This window comes from Theobroma umbraticum, unplaced genomic scaffold, assembly GCF_002168275.2.
Source record: "Theobroma umbraticum cultivar Fairchild unplaced genomic scaffold, ASM216827v3 scaffold_95.0, whole genome shotgun sequence".
NCBI classification, from domain to species: Eukaryota; Viridiplantae; Streptophyta; class Magnoliopsida; order Malvales; family Malvaceae; genus Theobroma; species Theobroma umbraticum.
In genome coordinates this window covers 5,593,553-5,611,884 of record NW_018397257.1, presented here as the reverse complement: position 1 = coordinate 5,611,884, position 18,332 = coordinate 5,593,553, and the positions used below count along the sequence as shown (strand labels likewise).

At 31.3% G+C, this 18,332-nt stretch overlaps 2 protein-coding genes and 1 pseudogene across 2 annotated transcripts; 2 read left to right on the top strand and 1 right to left on the bottom strand.

The window, feature by feature from the left end:
* The first annotated feature begins 2,513 nt into the window (after positions 1-2,513).
* Positions 2,514-3,070, top strand: LOC110412342 (BURP domain protein RD22-like). Its single transcript, XM_089782946.1, has one exon. The coding sequence runs from the start codon at positions 2,618-2,620 to the stop codon at positions 3,068-3,070; it is 453 nt and encodes a 150-aa protein (XP_089639072.1). The 5' UTR covers positions 2,514-2,617.
* Positions 3,071-7,119: 4,049 nt separating this feature from the next.
* On the top strand, positions 7,120-10,510 carry LOC110412341 (BURP domain protein RD22-like; annotated as a pseudogene).
* Positions 10,511-11,896: 1,386 nt separating this feature from the next.
* LOC110412399 (protein GAST1-like) lies at positions 11,897-13,314 on the bottom strand. Its single transcript, XM_021422930.2, has 4 exons — positions 13,156-13,314; positions 12,803-12,856; positions 12,676-12,709; positions 11,897-12,404 (listed from the first exon to the last, which is right to left on the bottom strand). The coding sequence occupies exons 1-4, from the start codon at positions 13,222-13,224 to the stop codon at positions 12,223-12,225; spliced, it is 339 nt and encodes a 112-aa protein (XP_021278605.1). The 5' UTR covers positions 13,225-13,314; the 3' UTR covers positions 11,897-12,222.
* Positions 13,315-18,332: the final 5,018 nt, after the last annotated feature.

Here is an 18,332-nt window from a genome sequence, read left to right as displayed (position 1 = left end):
TATTGGAACATAGTTTTGACACCATATAAATTGAGATATATTTTGAAGTGAATTATGCTAACTTACAATTTATTTTGCAATTTTGTTGGCGCTTATAATTATCAAGGCTCCAGCAAGGAATTGAAAAGTGTGAATGCTTCTGTTAATCCACTCATAATTTATGAGAGCTCCGGCACAAAGAAAAAACTCAAACGTATAAAATCTCTAATCTATTTTGTTGGATACAAAATTAAGGAGTTCAAAAGTGAAAAAAACTCCCATCAAATTAATTAAACTTAATAATTAAAAGATAGAATGAATTTATACATTGTAACATACTTTTGACACCTTTTAAATTTGAGATATATTTGAAGTCAATTATGCTAACTTAGAAATTATTTTATAATTTTGTTGGTGCTTCTAATTATGGAGACTCAAGAAAGGAATTGAAAAGTGTGAATGTTCTTGTTAATCCATCCATAATTTATGAGAGTGTCACAAAGAAGAAATTCAAAGGTATAAATTCTCTCAACTATTTGGATGTATACGAAATTAAGGAGTTCAAAATTGAAAAAGTTCCCACCAAATTAATTAAACTTAATATTTAAAAGATAGAATGAATTTGTTTTTTTGAAAGGTATGGGAACATACTTTTGGAACCATTTTAATTTGACAAATATTTGAAGTCAATTATTGTAAATTAGAAAATATTATTCAATTTAATTAGCCCTTATAATTATCGAGACTCAAGAAAGAAATTCAAAACTGTGAATGTTCTTGTCAATCCGCTCATAATTTATGAGAATATAGGCGCAAGCAAAGAATTCAAAGATATAAATTCTCTAAATTGGTTTGACGGATACCAAAGTAATTAAGGAATTCAAAGGTGAAAATGATCCCACCAACTAATTGAACTCAATTTTGGATACTGGAATCATACTTTTTCAGATATAACCGACCCATGTTTCTTTCTGCTGGTATAAAGATGTTTTGCGTCTTTGTTCATTTTTCGTTTTTTGTGATTTTAGGCAGCTGCTGGATGTTTGGGTTTTTATTTATGAAACTGTGATAGGTTTTGGTGGGATGATTCTTTGTTGACTCCTGGGTCTTTTATGTCTTGGCTGGGAGTCTTCCCAATTGTATAGGAGGTTGATCTCATTAGCAACCTGTGTTTGTTGGCTTTATTAGCAGATAACTGTTAAATAGGGGTTGTTTGTTCCCTATTTTGTGTTGCTTGCTTTTTACCATGAGATTCGTAGTTTTTGTAGTGTTTTCTACAGAAATGATATCTCTTTCAAAAAAAAAATTGAACTCAATTTTTAAAAGATAGAATGATTTTCCTTTTCTCTCTTTTCTTTTCTTCTTTTCTATTCTTTACTCTTTTCCTCTTCCTCAAACCTTGCAAGTGTAAGGAATTTTTTTTGTTAGACAGTGGAATATTTTTTGTTTTAGGTTTTATCTTGTAAAAATATATGGCTAAGTTATAACTTGAAACTACTTCATATCATTGGTAAGACCAAGGAAGAAACGAGAAAAGCAATAATTGCTTTCCATCACTTCTTTTTTCTCATGACGTGAGAGCTTGGCAAAATATTTTCTCCTTAATTAATATCATTTCTGCTAAAAACCCTTTTGCAGCACTGTCTTTGCGATTGTAATACACCTTTGTAATTTTTATTATAGCACAATCCAATAATTTTGTAGTATTTTGAGTTTTCCAAGGCAAAAGGAAATACATTTACTTTTGACGCCTTTTTTTGACCAAATTCGTGGGGTCTATTATACTAAACCAGGCAATGTTTCAAAATGCAGTCTTTGCATATAATTATCACTATTCAAGTAAAAACTTCAAAAATCTGAATGCTGCAGATCTCGTAATTGGCCATCCATTTAAAGTTAAAAGGGATGGAGTCGCGAGCTAAGAATTCGAAAGTATGAAATCTCTAAATTGATTTTATGGATATGGAAGTTAAATTCAACAGAAGGTTTTGGGAAGAGGGGGAATAAAAATATCCTATGTCTTCTAAAGTACCTTACGCTTCAAATTGCCAAAGATAGTATTCATGTTTTTTGTTGAATATCAATCTTGCTTAATTTAAAATGACAATTCCTTCTGAAAGGTCAAAGAATTTTATTCCAAAACATGGATATACAAAAGCAAAACAGATCTTGTCACGCAGTAATATAGTTGGTCAGAATATATACTATTTCAAATTTGTCGCTCAAATTAAGATATGTAAAAGAGAAACATAATGTCGACTCATCAATGATTCGATGTTAGGGTCGCACGGTTCAGGTATTGTCATTTGTTTTTATATAATAGAATATATTTTGAGGACTCTATCAAAAAAAAAAGATAAAATAATGGCAATTTTATGTTTCTTTTTTGGTCTTTATTTTCTTCGAAGAATATTTAATAACCCTTGAAATTGTTAGCTGTCCTTCCATCTTAGCGATCTAATGCTTTACCTCTTTGCAAACTAAATGTAGGAAACAAGAATTCTTTTGGCGGTAACCATGACAATGGTGCGATCAATGAAACTGTGTATTTCTTCCAGGAGGATCTTTACTCTGGTAAGATGGTGAAACTACCACTACTTACAACTCTTTAGAAGCCGGATCCAGGGAAGCTAATGCTATGAAAGAAACAATTAAAGGTTGTGAGAGAGAAGTCATGACTGGAGAAGAAATGTATTGTGCCACATCGTTTGAGTCCTTGGTAGACTCGAGTATTTCAAAGCTTGGAAAAAATATCGAGCTGCTGTCAAATGAGCTTGGAAAAGAAACGAAAAACCCAGTGTTTACCATTGATAGGGGAATTCAAAACTTGGGAGAAGAGGAGCTAGTTTGCCACAAGATGAAGTATCCATATGCTGTGTTTTTATGCCATTCAATCGACAGAACCGCAGTATATAAAGTTCCATTGGTTAGCATAGATGGGACAAAAGCTAATGCTCTGGCCATTTGCCACAAAGATACATCGGTTTGGAACCCCGATCACCCTGCCTTTTGGATTCTCAAAGTTAAACCAGGAACTGTCCCTGTTTGCCATTTCGTTGTCAGAGATACCCTTGTCTGGGTTTCCAAGTGATCGATACTGCTGAAAGATTAATATAGAAAGGAAACCTTCAATATATTGTTACACATCAAAGAAGTGTCAAATAGAACAATCAAATAAGTTGTTGAGCCTCTCAACTCAACTTGTTTTAAGTATGTCTAGACTTTGCGTGCCAATAATCCAACCACCATTAGTTACCAAATTTTGTAAACAAAATAAAAAGAGAGAGAAAAAGTGCTTGGTCTTTTACATGTTATATTTGTTTCCTTGTTGTATATATTTTCATCCACCCCTGCAGGGAGGAAATGCAAATTTACTGAATAAATCACATTGGAGCTAATGGTTGAAAGTTGAAACGGAAAGTTTGAACCGCCCACGAATCTAAATTATATTAGAGCACCTTAACAATAAGATTTGATCATGAAGAGTAAAGGAGATAGTGGTGAGCAATGGTCTCGTCTCTATATATTCCTTCAGGTATCATTCTCACCAAGAAATTGGTGTTTATTAGATAGTTCCATGAAATGAACATTGACTAAAAATTTATAAAAAAAAAAGAAAATAGTTCATTGATTGCTTTCAAAAAAAAAAGGGGTCGTCAACTATATATTGTTAGAATCTATACCCAAAAACATATAGAACACATGGAAAAATAATAGATACTTAATAGTTAATAACAAAAAAAAATAAAAAAGAGTTTTGAATGTGAAAATCAGTTCGAGATATGTTATGAAAGGCGTTGACTTTAGAGTAAATTTCTGTTGCTACCTTTGTGCAAATAGCAATGGATGACATCCTACTCCCAAAATGCAACTAACCTCTCAAGGATATTCTAATGTGCACTCAAATAGAAAATCCGACGAACTCGTAAATCTCTCAACTACTTTTAAAAGAATTTTAAAACGAAAAAGAATAGAGTTTTGGAAATATGGAATGTTTAGAATGAATTTTACAAAAAGAGAGGCTGAGTATTTATAGATAGCAAACCATCACCAACATACCTCTCTATTCGAACACACCTATTCAAAAGTGAACAAATGTTCCTTCTAAAGGTACATGCCTTTCTACAATCAAAAGTCATACCTTTTTAATAGACACATTAAATTTCGAATCACCAAAAATAAAATAAAAATTTAAATAAAATGCCAGCATATATATCACTTAGGGTGGGGGGGAAGTATAAAAGTAAAATTAATAGTAAATTTTAAAAAATAGGAATTGTATTTTTTTTCAAAAAAAAAAAAGAAAACATAATTTAAGAACATATAAAAAAAGAATTGTCACATCTCATTTCTGGAGATATAACTCGTAGAAGAACTTACATGAGTTTGACCCACTAGGTCCAAACAAGCCTCTTAATTATTGATCACATTTAGCTCATCAAATGATTCATTCACATAAACATATAAAACATATTATAACCAACGTTGGCACCATTACATAATAGTGAACTTACGTCATAAGTGTGGAAACTCGTTCTTTCAAATATCATCATTTGTAAAGCATTTAAATCCAAGGGTGGGTCCATTTGTTTTGACATAAAAAATTCTCTGAAAGATCTTTTCAAGACTTAGTTTTAGTGTCGAAGCTATCACAAGAAATGTTTTCATAAATATGTTGAAACGAATCAAAAGAATTATGTGTTTAGGTTCTTCAATGGTCTAAATTAATCTTATAGATCACCACTATGGAACCACTTCCAACACTAGACGAAGCTTATAATCTAGTATTAAAAGTTGAATCGAATAGGAACTTGTTTATAACACAACCTTTGTCTGAATCAAGTGCTATGATGGTGATTAATGACACTAAAGGAAAGAACAAGAATGATTTGATCTGTAGTCATTGTGGTAATAAAGGTCATGTTAAGGAGAAATGTTATCATATTATAGGTTTTCTTGAGAATTTTAAGTTTACAAAAGGAACATCTAGTTACTCTAAAAACAAATCTACTGCTAACAGTGGTGAATCAAGCTTAAAAGTTAATGGCTTTAATTGGTGATGATATTGATAACAGTGATGACTTAACCAAATCACCAACTGATCAGCAGATTAAGCCTACTCTTGTTAACTCCATTGTAGTAGGTATAATTCTAAACTCTCTTAAAGCAAACAATGTTTATCCACATAAGTCTTTCAAATTCAATTATGTTTTATTAGATTACAAAACTTGGATTGTTGATACAGGGGCATCTAATCATATTGAATGTTCCTTGAAATGTTTTTATTCCTACAAAATTGTTAATAATATGTTTGTTCATCTCCCTAATAATGCCAAGGCATATGTAACTCATGTAGGTACCATTAAGAGATCTGAATCCTTACCTCTCACCAATGTCCTTTATGTACCTTCATTCAGTTTTAATCTCATTTCAATGAGTCAACTCACAAAATCAAAACAATATTGGCTTGCATTTACTGATAGTTATTATGTCATTCAAGCTTTTCCTTTATGGATAGTGGTTGGGCTTGCTAAAGTCATTGAGGGCTTATATCTTATCCAAAGCTATCAAGATGAGCCATATCCTTGAAGTTTCAGTTTGAATGATTTTGTAAACTTTTGTAAATATTAAAGGGTTTGTACTACTATTTTTTATGATTTTGATCTATGGCATTATAAGTTAGACCATGTTTCTTTTCAAAGAATAAGGAGATTCAAAAGACATGTGATGTTGTTTCTTGTAATGCAAATTTACAATGTGAGATCTGTCCATTACTAAGCAGAAAAAATTGCAATATTTTCCAAATCACATACAAAGTACTACTCTTGCGTTTGAATTAAAGCATGTTGCTCTCTAAGGTCCTTATTCAATTTCAACTTCAAAAGTGCATCATTATTTCCTCACAATGATTAATGATTTCAGCAAATTCAATTGGATTTTTCCTGTAAGACATAAATTTGATATTTCAACTATTCTACCTTCATTTTTCAATTTGATTTTAAATCAATGCAATGTATCTATCAAACAAATTAGATCTAATCATAATACAGAGTTCAAGTTAGATGATTTTTATCTTTGCAAAGGCATAGTGCTTCAAATGTCTAGTATTAAGGCCTTTCAACAAACTGGTGTAGTTGAAAGAAAGCACCAGCATTTGTTAATAATTGCAAAAGCTTTATTATTTCAGTCTACACTACCTACTTCTTTTAGGGGTGATGCAGTTTCAATGGCATCTCATATTATAAGTAGAATTCCTACACCAATTTTAAATGACAAGACTCCATTTGAAATTTTATATCAAAAGCCTCTTTCTTATTCTCACTTAAAAGTCTTTGGTAGTCTTTGTTATGCTTCTACCTTGTCTCATCATAGAAAAAAGTTAGAACTTAGAGCTAGGAAATGTGTGTTTGTAAGTTATACCAATGGTGTTAAAGGATATAAGTTAAATGATCTTGATGCATACAAAGTCATCATGTCTAGAGATGTAAATTTCCACGAGAAAATTTTCCCATTTCGTTCAAAACAACACCCTGCACATTGCAATGAATTTTCGTATACAGCTTTTGTGCATAATGCTAATCCTTGTCCAAAGCATATCTTATTTTAAAATTCTTCCTTTCTTGATCATATACCTACTAGTTTGTTTCATAATGAATATCATTCATCCAATATACCATCATGTACCAATGAAATTATTGCACATTCTTCACATATTGAAACTACTGCTTCTATTCCTAGTCCCGATTCTACTTTACCAGAACATAATCTTGAATCTAATTCTACTTCCTTTTTTTCTGAATCTACTTCTACTATTCTGAAGAAAAGTAATAAAATTTGACATATTCCTAAATACCTTGATGCCTATCAGTGTGACTTACCTCCTACAACTAAACCTGTCACTGCCATCCTATTACTAATTTTCTATCACTTAGTCAATAGTCAGCATAGCACAAATCCTTTACTGTTTCTCTTTCTCATACATAAGAACTTCAACATTATCATCAAGCTGTACATCATCATCACTAGAGAGACACTATGAAGGCTGAGTTAGATGCTTTAGAAAGCAATGGCACTTAGAGCATAGTTAACTTAACCCCCGGTGCTCACTCATTTAGATGTAAATGGGTTTACAAGGTAAATATGCGTGTTGATGGTAGTATTGATAGATTCAAAGCAAGGTTAATGGCTAAGGGATATAGCCAAAAAGAATTGTTTGATTACCAGGAAACATTTAGTCTTATACCTAAGCAAACTATAGTGAGAGTCTTCTTTGCTTTAGCTATTGTGCAGTGTTGGTTTTTATCTCAATTGGATATTAATAATGATTTCTTAAATGGTGATCTAGATAAAGTTGTCTACATAGATTTACCATAAGCTATCAACAATAGAGGGAGTATCCTACTGGTTATACACCTGTTTGTAGGCTTCATAAATCTCTATATGGCCTAAAACAAGCCTTTAGACAGTTAATGGGAAAGTTGCTATATTTGACCTTCACAAGACAAGATATAGCATATGCCACACATGTTTTGTCACAATATATGGAAAAGCTCAGTCAAACACATTTGTCCGCTGCCTTCAGAGTACTAAAGGATTTGAAAAATTCTCTTAGACAAAGAAATTTATTGAGTTCAGATTCAAAACATTGTTTAAAGGCATATGTAGATAGTGATGGGCTAGTTGTGCAATTACAAGAAGGCCAGTTTCTGCTTTTTGTGTATCCATTGGTCATTCTTTGATTAGTTGAAAATATAAAATGCAAAAATGTTTTAGCAAGGAGTTTAGCTGAAGCTGAGTATGGGACCATGACCAATGGTTGCTATGAAATTATTTGGCTATTATTTTTGTTCAAGGATTTTGGTATGAAAAGTACCAAAACTGTGGAGCTCCATTCTAATAGTTAGTCTGTCGTGCATATATGTAAAAATCTTATCTTTCATGAACAAATCAAGCATATAGAGTTAGACTGTCATTTTATCCAAGACAAGGTTCAGTAAGGGGTTATAATCCCAAAATATATTTCTACACAAATTCAAATTGCAAATATCTTTATAAAGGCAATTTAACCAAGGCAATTTTATAATTTATTGAGCAAGATGCATGTTCTTAACATTTACACAATTGACAGAATGAAGTGGAAAATGATGAAGAAAGTGTGATAGAATTTGGGCTTTAGCAAGATCATATGCTTAGAAAAACCCAAAAGTCAGAAGAACGTAGACGAAAGAGCTCTTTGATGTTCTAATTTTGCTAAAGGATAGGCCAAGAGTGTCTTTACACAAGCACGTGACATATCACATGTTTCATTTTATCCAACAGATTTTGCCTAACTTGAAGAGAGGTTTTTACTTTTTTGTCTCTGTAGTTAAAGTTAATTACATTTTATGCCACCACATAACTAAAGCTGTATATAATTTGGCCTTTGGCTATTCTAAGTGTCTATTTGACTTGATTTTTTTTTTATTTTATTTATTTTTTAAAAGTAAAAATCAAATTAAATAAAATTTTTGAAATTTTTTTAAAAAAAAATAACTTTTTTTAAGAATAAAATTTTACAAAACAAAGCTTAAAAAAAGCTCTATAGAGGAGCCTTCTCTTCTCTTTTTTTAAAAAACACGCTAGCTTTTGAAAAAATATCCTTCTCTCTCAATCAATTTCTCTCCCTCTACAAATCACTTTTATCCAACACAAAATCATGATCGTCTTCTCCTTTACCTCTTATTTCTTTTTACAAAGACAACTAAAAAAACCAGAACACTCAAAAACAGAATAGTAGAATATAAGATTTTTTTATTTTTATAAAAATTAAGAGAAATGAGACCCAAAATTTAAAATTGCACTCAGCTGCTATTTAAAGATTTTCTCTTTTCTTCACCAAAATATCTAATACTATTATTAATATATAAGTTTGAAAATTATTCCGTTTCTTTATGAATTTTTTTTATTTTAATATATAAAATCATATATAAACTTAAAATAGACTTGTTTCACTTTAATTTATTAGATAATTGTAAATAGTATGAATACCTTTGTAATAATTTAACTAAAATTAAAGCTTATACAATTTATTTTGCTAAACAACTTTAATTTAATTTTAAAAATTATTATTTTTCATAAGAGCTTTTAAGCTAAAAAAAGTTAAACTAAATAAGCTCTTAATACAAGAAATTTCCCCAACCTTTACAATTCTTCTAAAATTTATAGAGAGAAAATCCAATAATTGAATAAAAAATAAAAGTCATGTAAAAATGAAAAACGATTTACTATAACGTATTTTACTCCTCCAAGCAAGCCTTGTTTTGGAGGCATACGATCATTCCAAATCATTAGCATATTCCACTTTGGCAATTTCATGGCATTAGTTATTAGCCAGAAACTCTGATTTCATCCTGAATCTGTCTGGCTTTATAAAGTCTTTATTACATTCTCTGCTTAGATTTAATTGCATCAAGTTAATTAGCTCGGATGGAGCTTAATGTCTTTCTCCTCCTCATTTTTCTCAATGTAAGTGTTAAGTCCTCAAATAAATAAATAGATAAAACTAACAGTTCTAGCAAGCTCTTGGTTTTTGTGTGGTTTTTGCTTTTGTTTTACTAATTTTTTGAATTAATGGAAATTCATTCCTCAACCCTATGGCAGCTCGCATTTGGAGGAAGCCATGCTGCTCTGCCGGTGGAGGTTCACTGGAACTCTGTGTACCCTCACACTGCAATGCCAACTGCCTTGAAAGATCTTCTACTGCTTCCAGCAGGTTATTTTCTTTTGAATTTCAATTCCTTTCTTGTCCTCCATTTTTAAAATCTTATCGCTTCTTATATTTCAATGCAAACATATTAGATTGAGGCTTGTCTAAGAATTATAACTAATTGGAATATTTATGATGAGCTAATTATAGATGAATTATTCTATATATCAATGACCGAATTGTCGACTTTCAAAATTAGACAAGTAACAGGGCCTAGACTCTTGTCTCGTCCAATTGTAGAGTCAATGCCCTTCTCAAGTGTCAGGTTTCCAGGAATCCTGAAGCTCTTCTCGCTGAAACCCGAATCAGTGGAAGCTAAGGTAATGAAACGAACGGTTGCTAATTGTGAGAGACCGGCAATTGAGGGAGAAGACAAGAACTGTGCTACATCGTTAGAGTCCTTTGTTGATTTCAGTGTTTCAAAGTTTGGGAAAAACATTAAACCATTGTCAGGTGAGGTGGAAATTAAAGAAACAGAAGACCAAGAGTTTATATTGCTAATAAGGGGTTACAAATAATGGGAGAAAAAGAGAGAGTTTGCCACAAGATGAGATATCCATATGTAGTGTTTCTATGTTAGTCGCTTGATAAAACAGCAGTGTACAAAGTTCCATTGACAGGCAAAGATGCAACAAAAGTTAAGGCATTGGCCGTTTGCCATAAAGATACATCAGTTTGGAACCAGAGCACATGGCCTTTCGAGTTCTTAAAGTTAAGCCAGGAACAGTCCCCATTTGTCATTTCTTCACAAGAGAACCTCGTTTGGGTTTCAAATTGAATTGCTAATCAAGACTTTTTCTTGTAGGTATCTAGCTATAGTATTATCAGTCCCGAAGGTTATGTAAGATCTTGGAATAAGTTAAAAATCCCTGTCTTAGTATCAACTTCCCTTGTCTATAATTGCACCTTCATTTCAATCCTTAACTACAATAAAATTTCGATAAATTAATAATTTTGATTAAGTAATAATTTGTTAAATTTATAAAATAATACATTTAAAAAAAATCACAAAGGTCCCACTTGATATAGAAATTAATAATCTCATTATATAAAAAAATTATATATATACTTAAGTAGGAAGTTTTTGTAAAATATAATTTTAATGTTACTTGTTATTTTTTAAAATTGATGTCCTTCTAAACTTTATCTCTAACTTTTGCATTAAGAAGCTTTGGTGTAGTGCTCTTGTATTGCAAGAGAAAATTAATATTGATTGATAAATACTTTAGTGACCTCTTGATCATATTTGATATTGTTGCTTGGCTCACTTGCTAATTAAACTTTTTTTACACCTATTGTTGCAATTGGTTTTAGGTGTAATTTAGATTTTCTATGTTATATTCACATAGTGCTTTACGTATTTCATCTGTCGTTGTTGATATTTTTACACTTTTGAAATGACAAGCCATTGTATTTAGGTTTACCATTTGTGATCATGTATGTTTTTTTTATAGATGTATTTGCTAGACTTAATGTTCATGAGTATATTAATTAAGTACACATTGAATGTAATTTTAGTTTATTGTAAAAATGGATAGATTTATGACTTCTATTAAATAAGACTAAGTACATTCATAAATTTGTTGTGGTTAAACAAATATATAGAATAATGCTAATTCATAATTAGTAATTAGGTAATATTCGTATAATCACAATATATTAACTTCAATATTTTGAAAAAAAAACAAAAAATCCTTTTCTTGATTAATGTATAAATTAATAAATTATTAATTTACTAATGAAATAATATCTCGATCAATTAACAAATTTTCATAATGATATTAATTTATAAAGGTTTTACTGTGTGTGCTTTTGTTAATATTCAGGATAATTAAGATTATTACTGGGTCCACTTTCCATGGGATATGAGTTATAAGAACTTCACAATCAAATCTATTATTTCTTAATTGTTTATCTAATTATAAAATAAAAAAAGTAGCATTAATTACGTAATAAATTTAATATTTTTCTCTTTTGGTATTTTTGAAAATTCTCTTTTTCTTTTTCCATTTTGTGTTAGGCTATTGAGGATAATTGAGGTGGGAATATCAAATATGGCAGGAATAGTAATTCGTCTTTTGGTTGGTGGAATGGTTATTGCAATTTTCACTCTTCGCATTTTATATGCTATTTTGGCCTTACTTTGAAGAAAATAAATAAAGATAATCCAAATTTCACTGGAAAAAGTATTTAGTATAAGATTGATAGAGAATTTTTGTTTAGTAATTCATATTCATTAGTTGAGTTACACAAATGAAACACTTAGCCCATCTTGTACCTACCGTAACCCAAATTACCAAAATTTAAATTCAAAGCTCAAACTTCCTTTAAAAGGAAATACTACCACATGTATCATCATTGGCCTTTGTTTTCTTCTTCTTCTTCTTCTTCTGAACATCATTGGCCAAATGAATGGTAAGAACCATGAGGGACTTTGATTACAGAGCAAGATAAAATTAAGATAGATAGTTGGGCAGTGAAACAATGGGAATAATAATCTAAGGGCATTTGGGCCCTCCTCTCTTGGTCTTCCAGTTGTTGTAGCATGGGCAATATTGTTTGTTTCCATATGTGCCAGGAGGCACACACAGGCATTTGGCACAACACTTTTGACAGAAGAACAGGCATGGCTTCTTGTATGCCGTAGCAGAGCATCTGGCAGTGCATCTCGGACTACATTCTGCATATTTCAACATTGAATGTGAATTAGTGCATTTCTAAACCTGAATCACGACATAACAACACCCCAATGATTAGATTTTGAGAATTCTAAGTTATAAGGCTCAAGTTTGAATCTTGGAACTCCAAGAATACAAGAAAAGTCCATTTTTGAAAACATTCAGGGGAAAGAAAAAAACCAAAAACCTTGAACCCTGCTTTTGTTATTTGCTCTTCTACAAATTTGATTCTTGGAAGAAGGATTAAAATAATATACAACTCTTTTAACTCACCTTGAGGACGAAGGCTGCCCTGGGTGGCACCATACTGCAATTTACATTTCAAAAAGAGTTAAAAAAGTTTGTGGGGAAAAAAAAATTATTTGAAGCAAAAAAAATCCAGGTATGGTTCCATCAGTACCATTCCGTTTGCATGGTTGCCTTGCCGTTGTTTTCGAGAAGCAGGGCTAGAAGCCTAGGGAAGAAAAATAACCAACTAATGAAATCAAAACCAAACCCATAAGCTTAAAATGAAAGCATAATATAGAAAACATTGAATATGTTTCTGATTAATCGCATCAACTTTCTTAGTACCCATGAAATTGCTTGCAATTGATGTAGCATTTGACTTGCCTACATTTTACTGTACCATCTATTTAAACAGAAATGAAGTAATACCCATTAACCCTCTTGATATTCACTAGCTTGCTCCAAAAAAAATCGATAAGTTGATAAAAACTTTATAAAGAAAAAAGGTCAGAAATTGTAGCTTACCTGGATTTCTCCTAGTAAAACAAGCATGAGGAGAAAGCATAACATGACAATGCTAAGTATTTTAGCCATTTGAATTGGAGAAAAGAAGGAAGCAAAACAGCTACTGAGCAAAGTTGGTGATTAGTTAAGTGGGAAAGGTGGGGGATACTTATAGGCTGTTGCTGCCTGCTTGTTGCTAGTTGGCAGTTGCCATCTATCCAGTTGGCTGAATAAATTGATCGACAAATATGTGCACACATGGATCAGCAGTTTCAACTTCCAAATGAAAAGTGTGCAGTTTGGTAGTTAGGTCGGAAATGGAAAAAGGCTTTTCTACGAGAGCAAAATGACTGGACTACCCTCTGTCCCTAGATATGCATGATTCAGCTTTTGTCTCTCAAAAGTGACAGGCAGCCTAAATACCAAGCACTCTTCAACTGATTGAATTGAATAGGTGATGGCATTATCTCCTTTCCATTACTAGTTCTAGATTTTCAGTTCTAATATTTATCTTGTTGAGGTTATGCTAATGTATAGGATTATTCATTGTATGTTCATTTATTTTAACTCAAATCCTATTCTTGAGAATAGATATATGGTAGTAAAGTATGATTATTACTCTATTATTATTTTATTGAGAACTAAGTATGGTAATATTTAATCTCTTGTGCATTATATTTGTGAATGCTAAAACATTTGAAAACATGTTGAATGAATATTTGATTATTAAGATTTTTTTTTTGAAAAGTAATTTTATTAGTCTCAAAATTAGTATGTCATTGTGAGTCTCTAACCTAACAATAAGATACTCTTTATAATATTATAAAGATTTGATTCAATGGAATGAATCACATTCATAAAAACATTAATAAATATCGAAATTTCAGATTTCAAACTCACCAAGTACCAATGTGATGTAGATACTCTAATAGTCTAATAAGTAAGTTTAATAGTTAATATTTTTTTAATTTAATATTTAATACTTAGAGTTTTTCTTTTATTTTATTTTACTTGGACGATAAGTAAATATGAGTTTAAAAATTTACTTTTCTTGTACTCCCAAGAAGCCTAAGGTATTATTTTTTTTATTTTAATTTAATTTACTTGTGCTCCAAGTTTAAGTTAAGGAAGATTCAACTATTAAAAATAACACTCTTAGATTCAGTTTTTAGACAATTATTTTTTTTTAATTATCGAATGATATGATATTTTTTTTAAAATTTTGAATGTAAGTTTCTCTGTTTAAAATTTAGTTATCAATTTTAAAAGCTCCGTCAAATGCTAACTTTTATTTTCACTTTAACTTGCTACATCACAACGTATCTAATTTTAGGTTTAACAAGATTTAAAGAGGGGAGTGAAGATGGTTTAAAATTTTCAATTGTTAGAAAAAAAATTATTGGAAAATTTTAAAATAAGCAATCCGACCCTGAACTTGGTAGCCAGTAAGCCGACCGAAGGGTAAAATAGTCAATAGAGTTAACAAGGTAAATGAGGTTCCCAAGACCTCACTCATCGTCTTATTCAATCCATGTGCTGCTGCAAACAAAGGAGCCATGAGAGGCCCAGCAACATGTGTCCGACCACATGCACATCTCCCTCTATTTGGACCCTCCACATGCATGAACAGCTAAAATGTACCAAAGAAAAAAACAAAATAAACTATGAGAAGTGGTCACCACCCTGCATCAGCCACAAGCTTTCATTACCCTGCAAACTTAACGGCAGTTTTCTTTTGCAGTGGAAAATATTGAGAAAAGGTTTTTTGAGGTTGCTATTGAAGCCAGCATTTGAGCTCATGTTCTCCTGCTTGATACTTGCTGGGCTGTGTCTGCATGGTTGTGGGCAAAGTCTGCCATCTTCATTTATCTCACTGCTTATGGACCACAAGTCATCTCAAAAGAGGTTTTCAGTTAGTATTTCATATTGGCCATCAGTTAGAAATGTAACATCAACTAAATTTTACATATTCTCTTATTCGTCTGCTTAGTCAATCCATTGCTAATACTAACATCTAGCAAAACGGTTCCCACCCCATCCAAGTGAAATTCCAATACAAGTAGGATAAAATCCATAGCTACAATTCCCAGAAGGAGAACATTTCGCAAATCTAGTACCAACTGTTATACCAAAGCACTCTTATTCAGTTATGAAGCCTAAAGAGAAAAGGCAAGAGACAGACACAGAAAAATCGTGAAAGAAAATCTTCATAATTTTAACCCAGAATGAATTGCGGCAACTCCTCCAAGTAAATTTTCAAACTCAACCTTCTTAAACCCTGCTTCTGCTAGCATTAAAGCAAATGTTTCCTGCATTCACCAGTGACAAATAGAAAAGAGGTTGAGATCATATAATTGAGTAAACTGAATAGCATTGTCCTATGTGCTCATTTCAATCAGTTAAAAAGAATTCCTAGAAGTGAAACACACAGGGTTTGATATCGTAGGTTCTCGGTTGATATAGAAGTAGCTGGCATGATGGTCAGTAACTGCCAGAAAGATGTGGTTAGAAAAACTGTACTTGTTTGTAGTCTTAAATTGTGTTTGTACCACAACCACAATAGTATTAATGTTTTGTTGCAGCACAAAACTTAATATGTATCCAAATATGATGCAATACCAGCGAGTCAACTGCTTTTGAGTTTGGGTTGCATTATGTTATATTTGCAGCATTTAGAATTGAACATTAATCCATTTAAATACTTAAGGTGCCAATATGTCTAATATAATGAAACTTTTTGGTGGCTATACCTAAGACAGAATTAATCCAACCTTCATCCTGTAATTTGCACCTAGAGTATTGAACCAAAAAAACCAGAGACCTCTGCTTTGTTAATTATCTCCAATTTTTGTACATGTTTGTGCATGCAAGCAAAAGCATATACAATTATGGTTCATTTGGAACTCTTTATTCTAATGAGTTTTAATATTTGCTTTCCAATGATTAATTTGTTATTGACACATATTTTCATCCAACGCATTCAAGTAGTAAAGTTAGACATAAATGAGTGAGAATATTTTATTATCATCAAAAATTTATGGAGCCAACAAAGCTAGAACCTTTACAGTAAAATACAAATTTCAGTAAAAAAAATGCCTCTCAAAAGCTGGGTGTTAAGACTTTGAGCTTATTTCTAGTGAAAAAAAAAAATTTCAACTTGAATGAAATAAGGATTCAACTTTAAAAACTAGGTGAAAGACTAAAAAGATTTCAAAGAATGAATATGAGTTTTTGGGTAATCTCTCTAGGGTTTGAAGCTTTGGGTCAGGTCTTCTCATACTTCAAAATAGCTTAAATACGTCTATTTATGGCTAAGGCAATATTTGGAGTCATTAGACATATGTTTGAATCAAATCTAATCATTGCTGAAGCTTGAAGGTCGACTACAACACTCTTAAGGTCAACTATATTTTTCAAATTTTTCAATTAAGGATTCCATAGTCAAGTATAACCTTATTCTAGTTTATCTATTTCTAGAAAACTTGTATTTTGCAAATTTGGCTTGCTATAGCCGACTATGCTTCCTCTATCATTGACTATAATTGTGTAATCTTGACTTTTTCTAACCTTCGACTTACCAAAGTCAACAATACTTTTTTTATAGTCGACTATAGATGTGTAATCTTAACTTTTCTTGCCCTTTGACTTGTCAAGGTCGATTGTGCTTCTTCTATAGTTGACTATGGCTGTGCAATTTTCAAGTTTTGCACTCTTTCAGCCTTCAAATCAACTTGAGCTTCTTTAAGATGAATTCTTGACTTATATCTTGAGGTTTCCTTAGCTTTTTGATGCTTCTCTCCAACTATTTCCTCCTTGCCTTGTACCTATATTCAAATAACATTTACTACATGTTTACTTTTATACTTTTAGCTAAATATGCATTGTTTGAAAGCTTATAAGATGTTTCTAGTGATGCATGGTTTTCCAAACAAATATATAACTATAAGGGTTGAATATGTATTTGAGGCAATTTCAAATGCTTGACATTAAATATAAGAAAACATATAATTTTTGTCTAATCCAAACATGATGTACCTCAAGGCTAACATACTAGATGTCTAGTTGGTTTGGCAATATAGCCATGAGATTGCAAGGTTAAATGATATTTTGAGAATGATGTATAAGCTTATGTTGCAATATGTTTAAAGAAATTATAGACAGTTATATTGAATTTGCATCCAAGAAAAGAATAGTGTGTGGAAATTATACGATGAGCACAGATATATAGTAAAAGGCTTACTTGGGCCTCATACACTACGTCTATTGGGTCCATGCGCTAGTCATGGCTCAAGATTAAGTCGTGATAGATAGGTGCCACAAAGAAAATCCACAAAGGTAAGTAAGCTTACACTCTTCTCAAACATTTATGAATTCTACTTTTGAAAAAGTGATTATGTTATTGGTCATGTAATTGATCTAGTAACTTTTCCAAAAGTCATTTTTAGTCATTAGTGAGATTTGTGGTGGGATACTATGAGAGATAAGATACAATCTATGTCACATAATCATATGTGGAAACTTGCTGTACTACTTGAAGTTTGCAAATCTATTGGTTTAAATGCGTGTACAATTCAAAGAAAGATTCTCAAAAGAAAATTAAAAGGTTTAAAACCAACCTAGTTGCAAAGGTTTTACATAGAAAGAAGTTTGATTTTTTGAAACCTTTTCTCTTATATCTTTTGAGTATACGTTTAGAGTTTATGGCATTAATAGCTCATTATGATTTAAAACGATAACAAATTGATGTTAAATTATCTATTAAATGAGAATTTTATTAAAAATGTCTGTATTTTACAATGTGAAAGATTTAAAAAAGATGGTAAAGATCATCTTGTCTATAGAGTAAAAAATGTCTATTTATGTGCTCAAATAAGCTTCTTGCCAATGGTATCTTAAGTTTGATGAAGTGATAATCTCTTTTGGTTTTGTTGAGAATAAGGTAAACAAATGCATATATCTCAAGCTTAGTAGGAGCAGGTTTATCTATTTTATTTTATATGTTGATGATATATTGTTTATTTTTTTGCTAGTAGTTATTTGGGCATGCAACAAGCTATTAAGAAGATACTGTCTTTGAAATTTAACATGAAAGATCTTGAGAAAGAACCCTATATCTTAGGAATTGAAATCCATAGATATAACTCTCGTCACTTGTTGGGGCTCTTTTAAAGTATATACATTGATCAAGTGTTGAATAG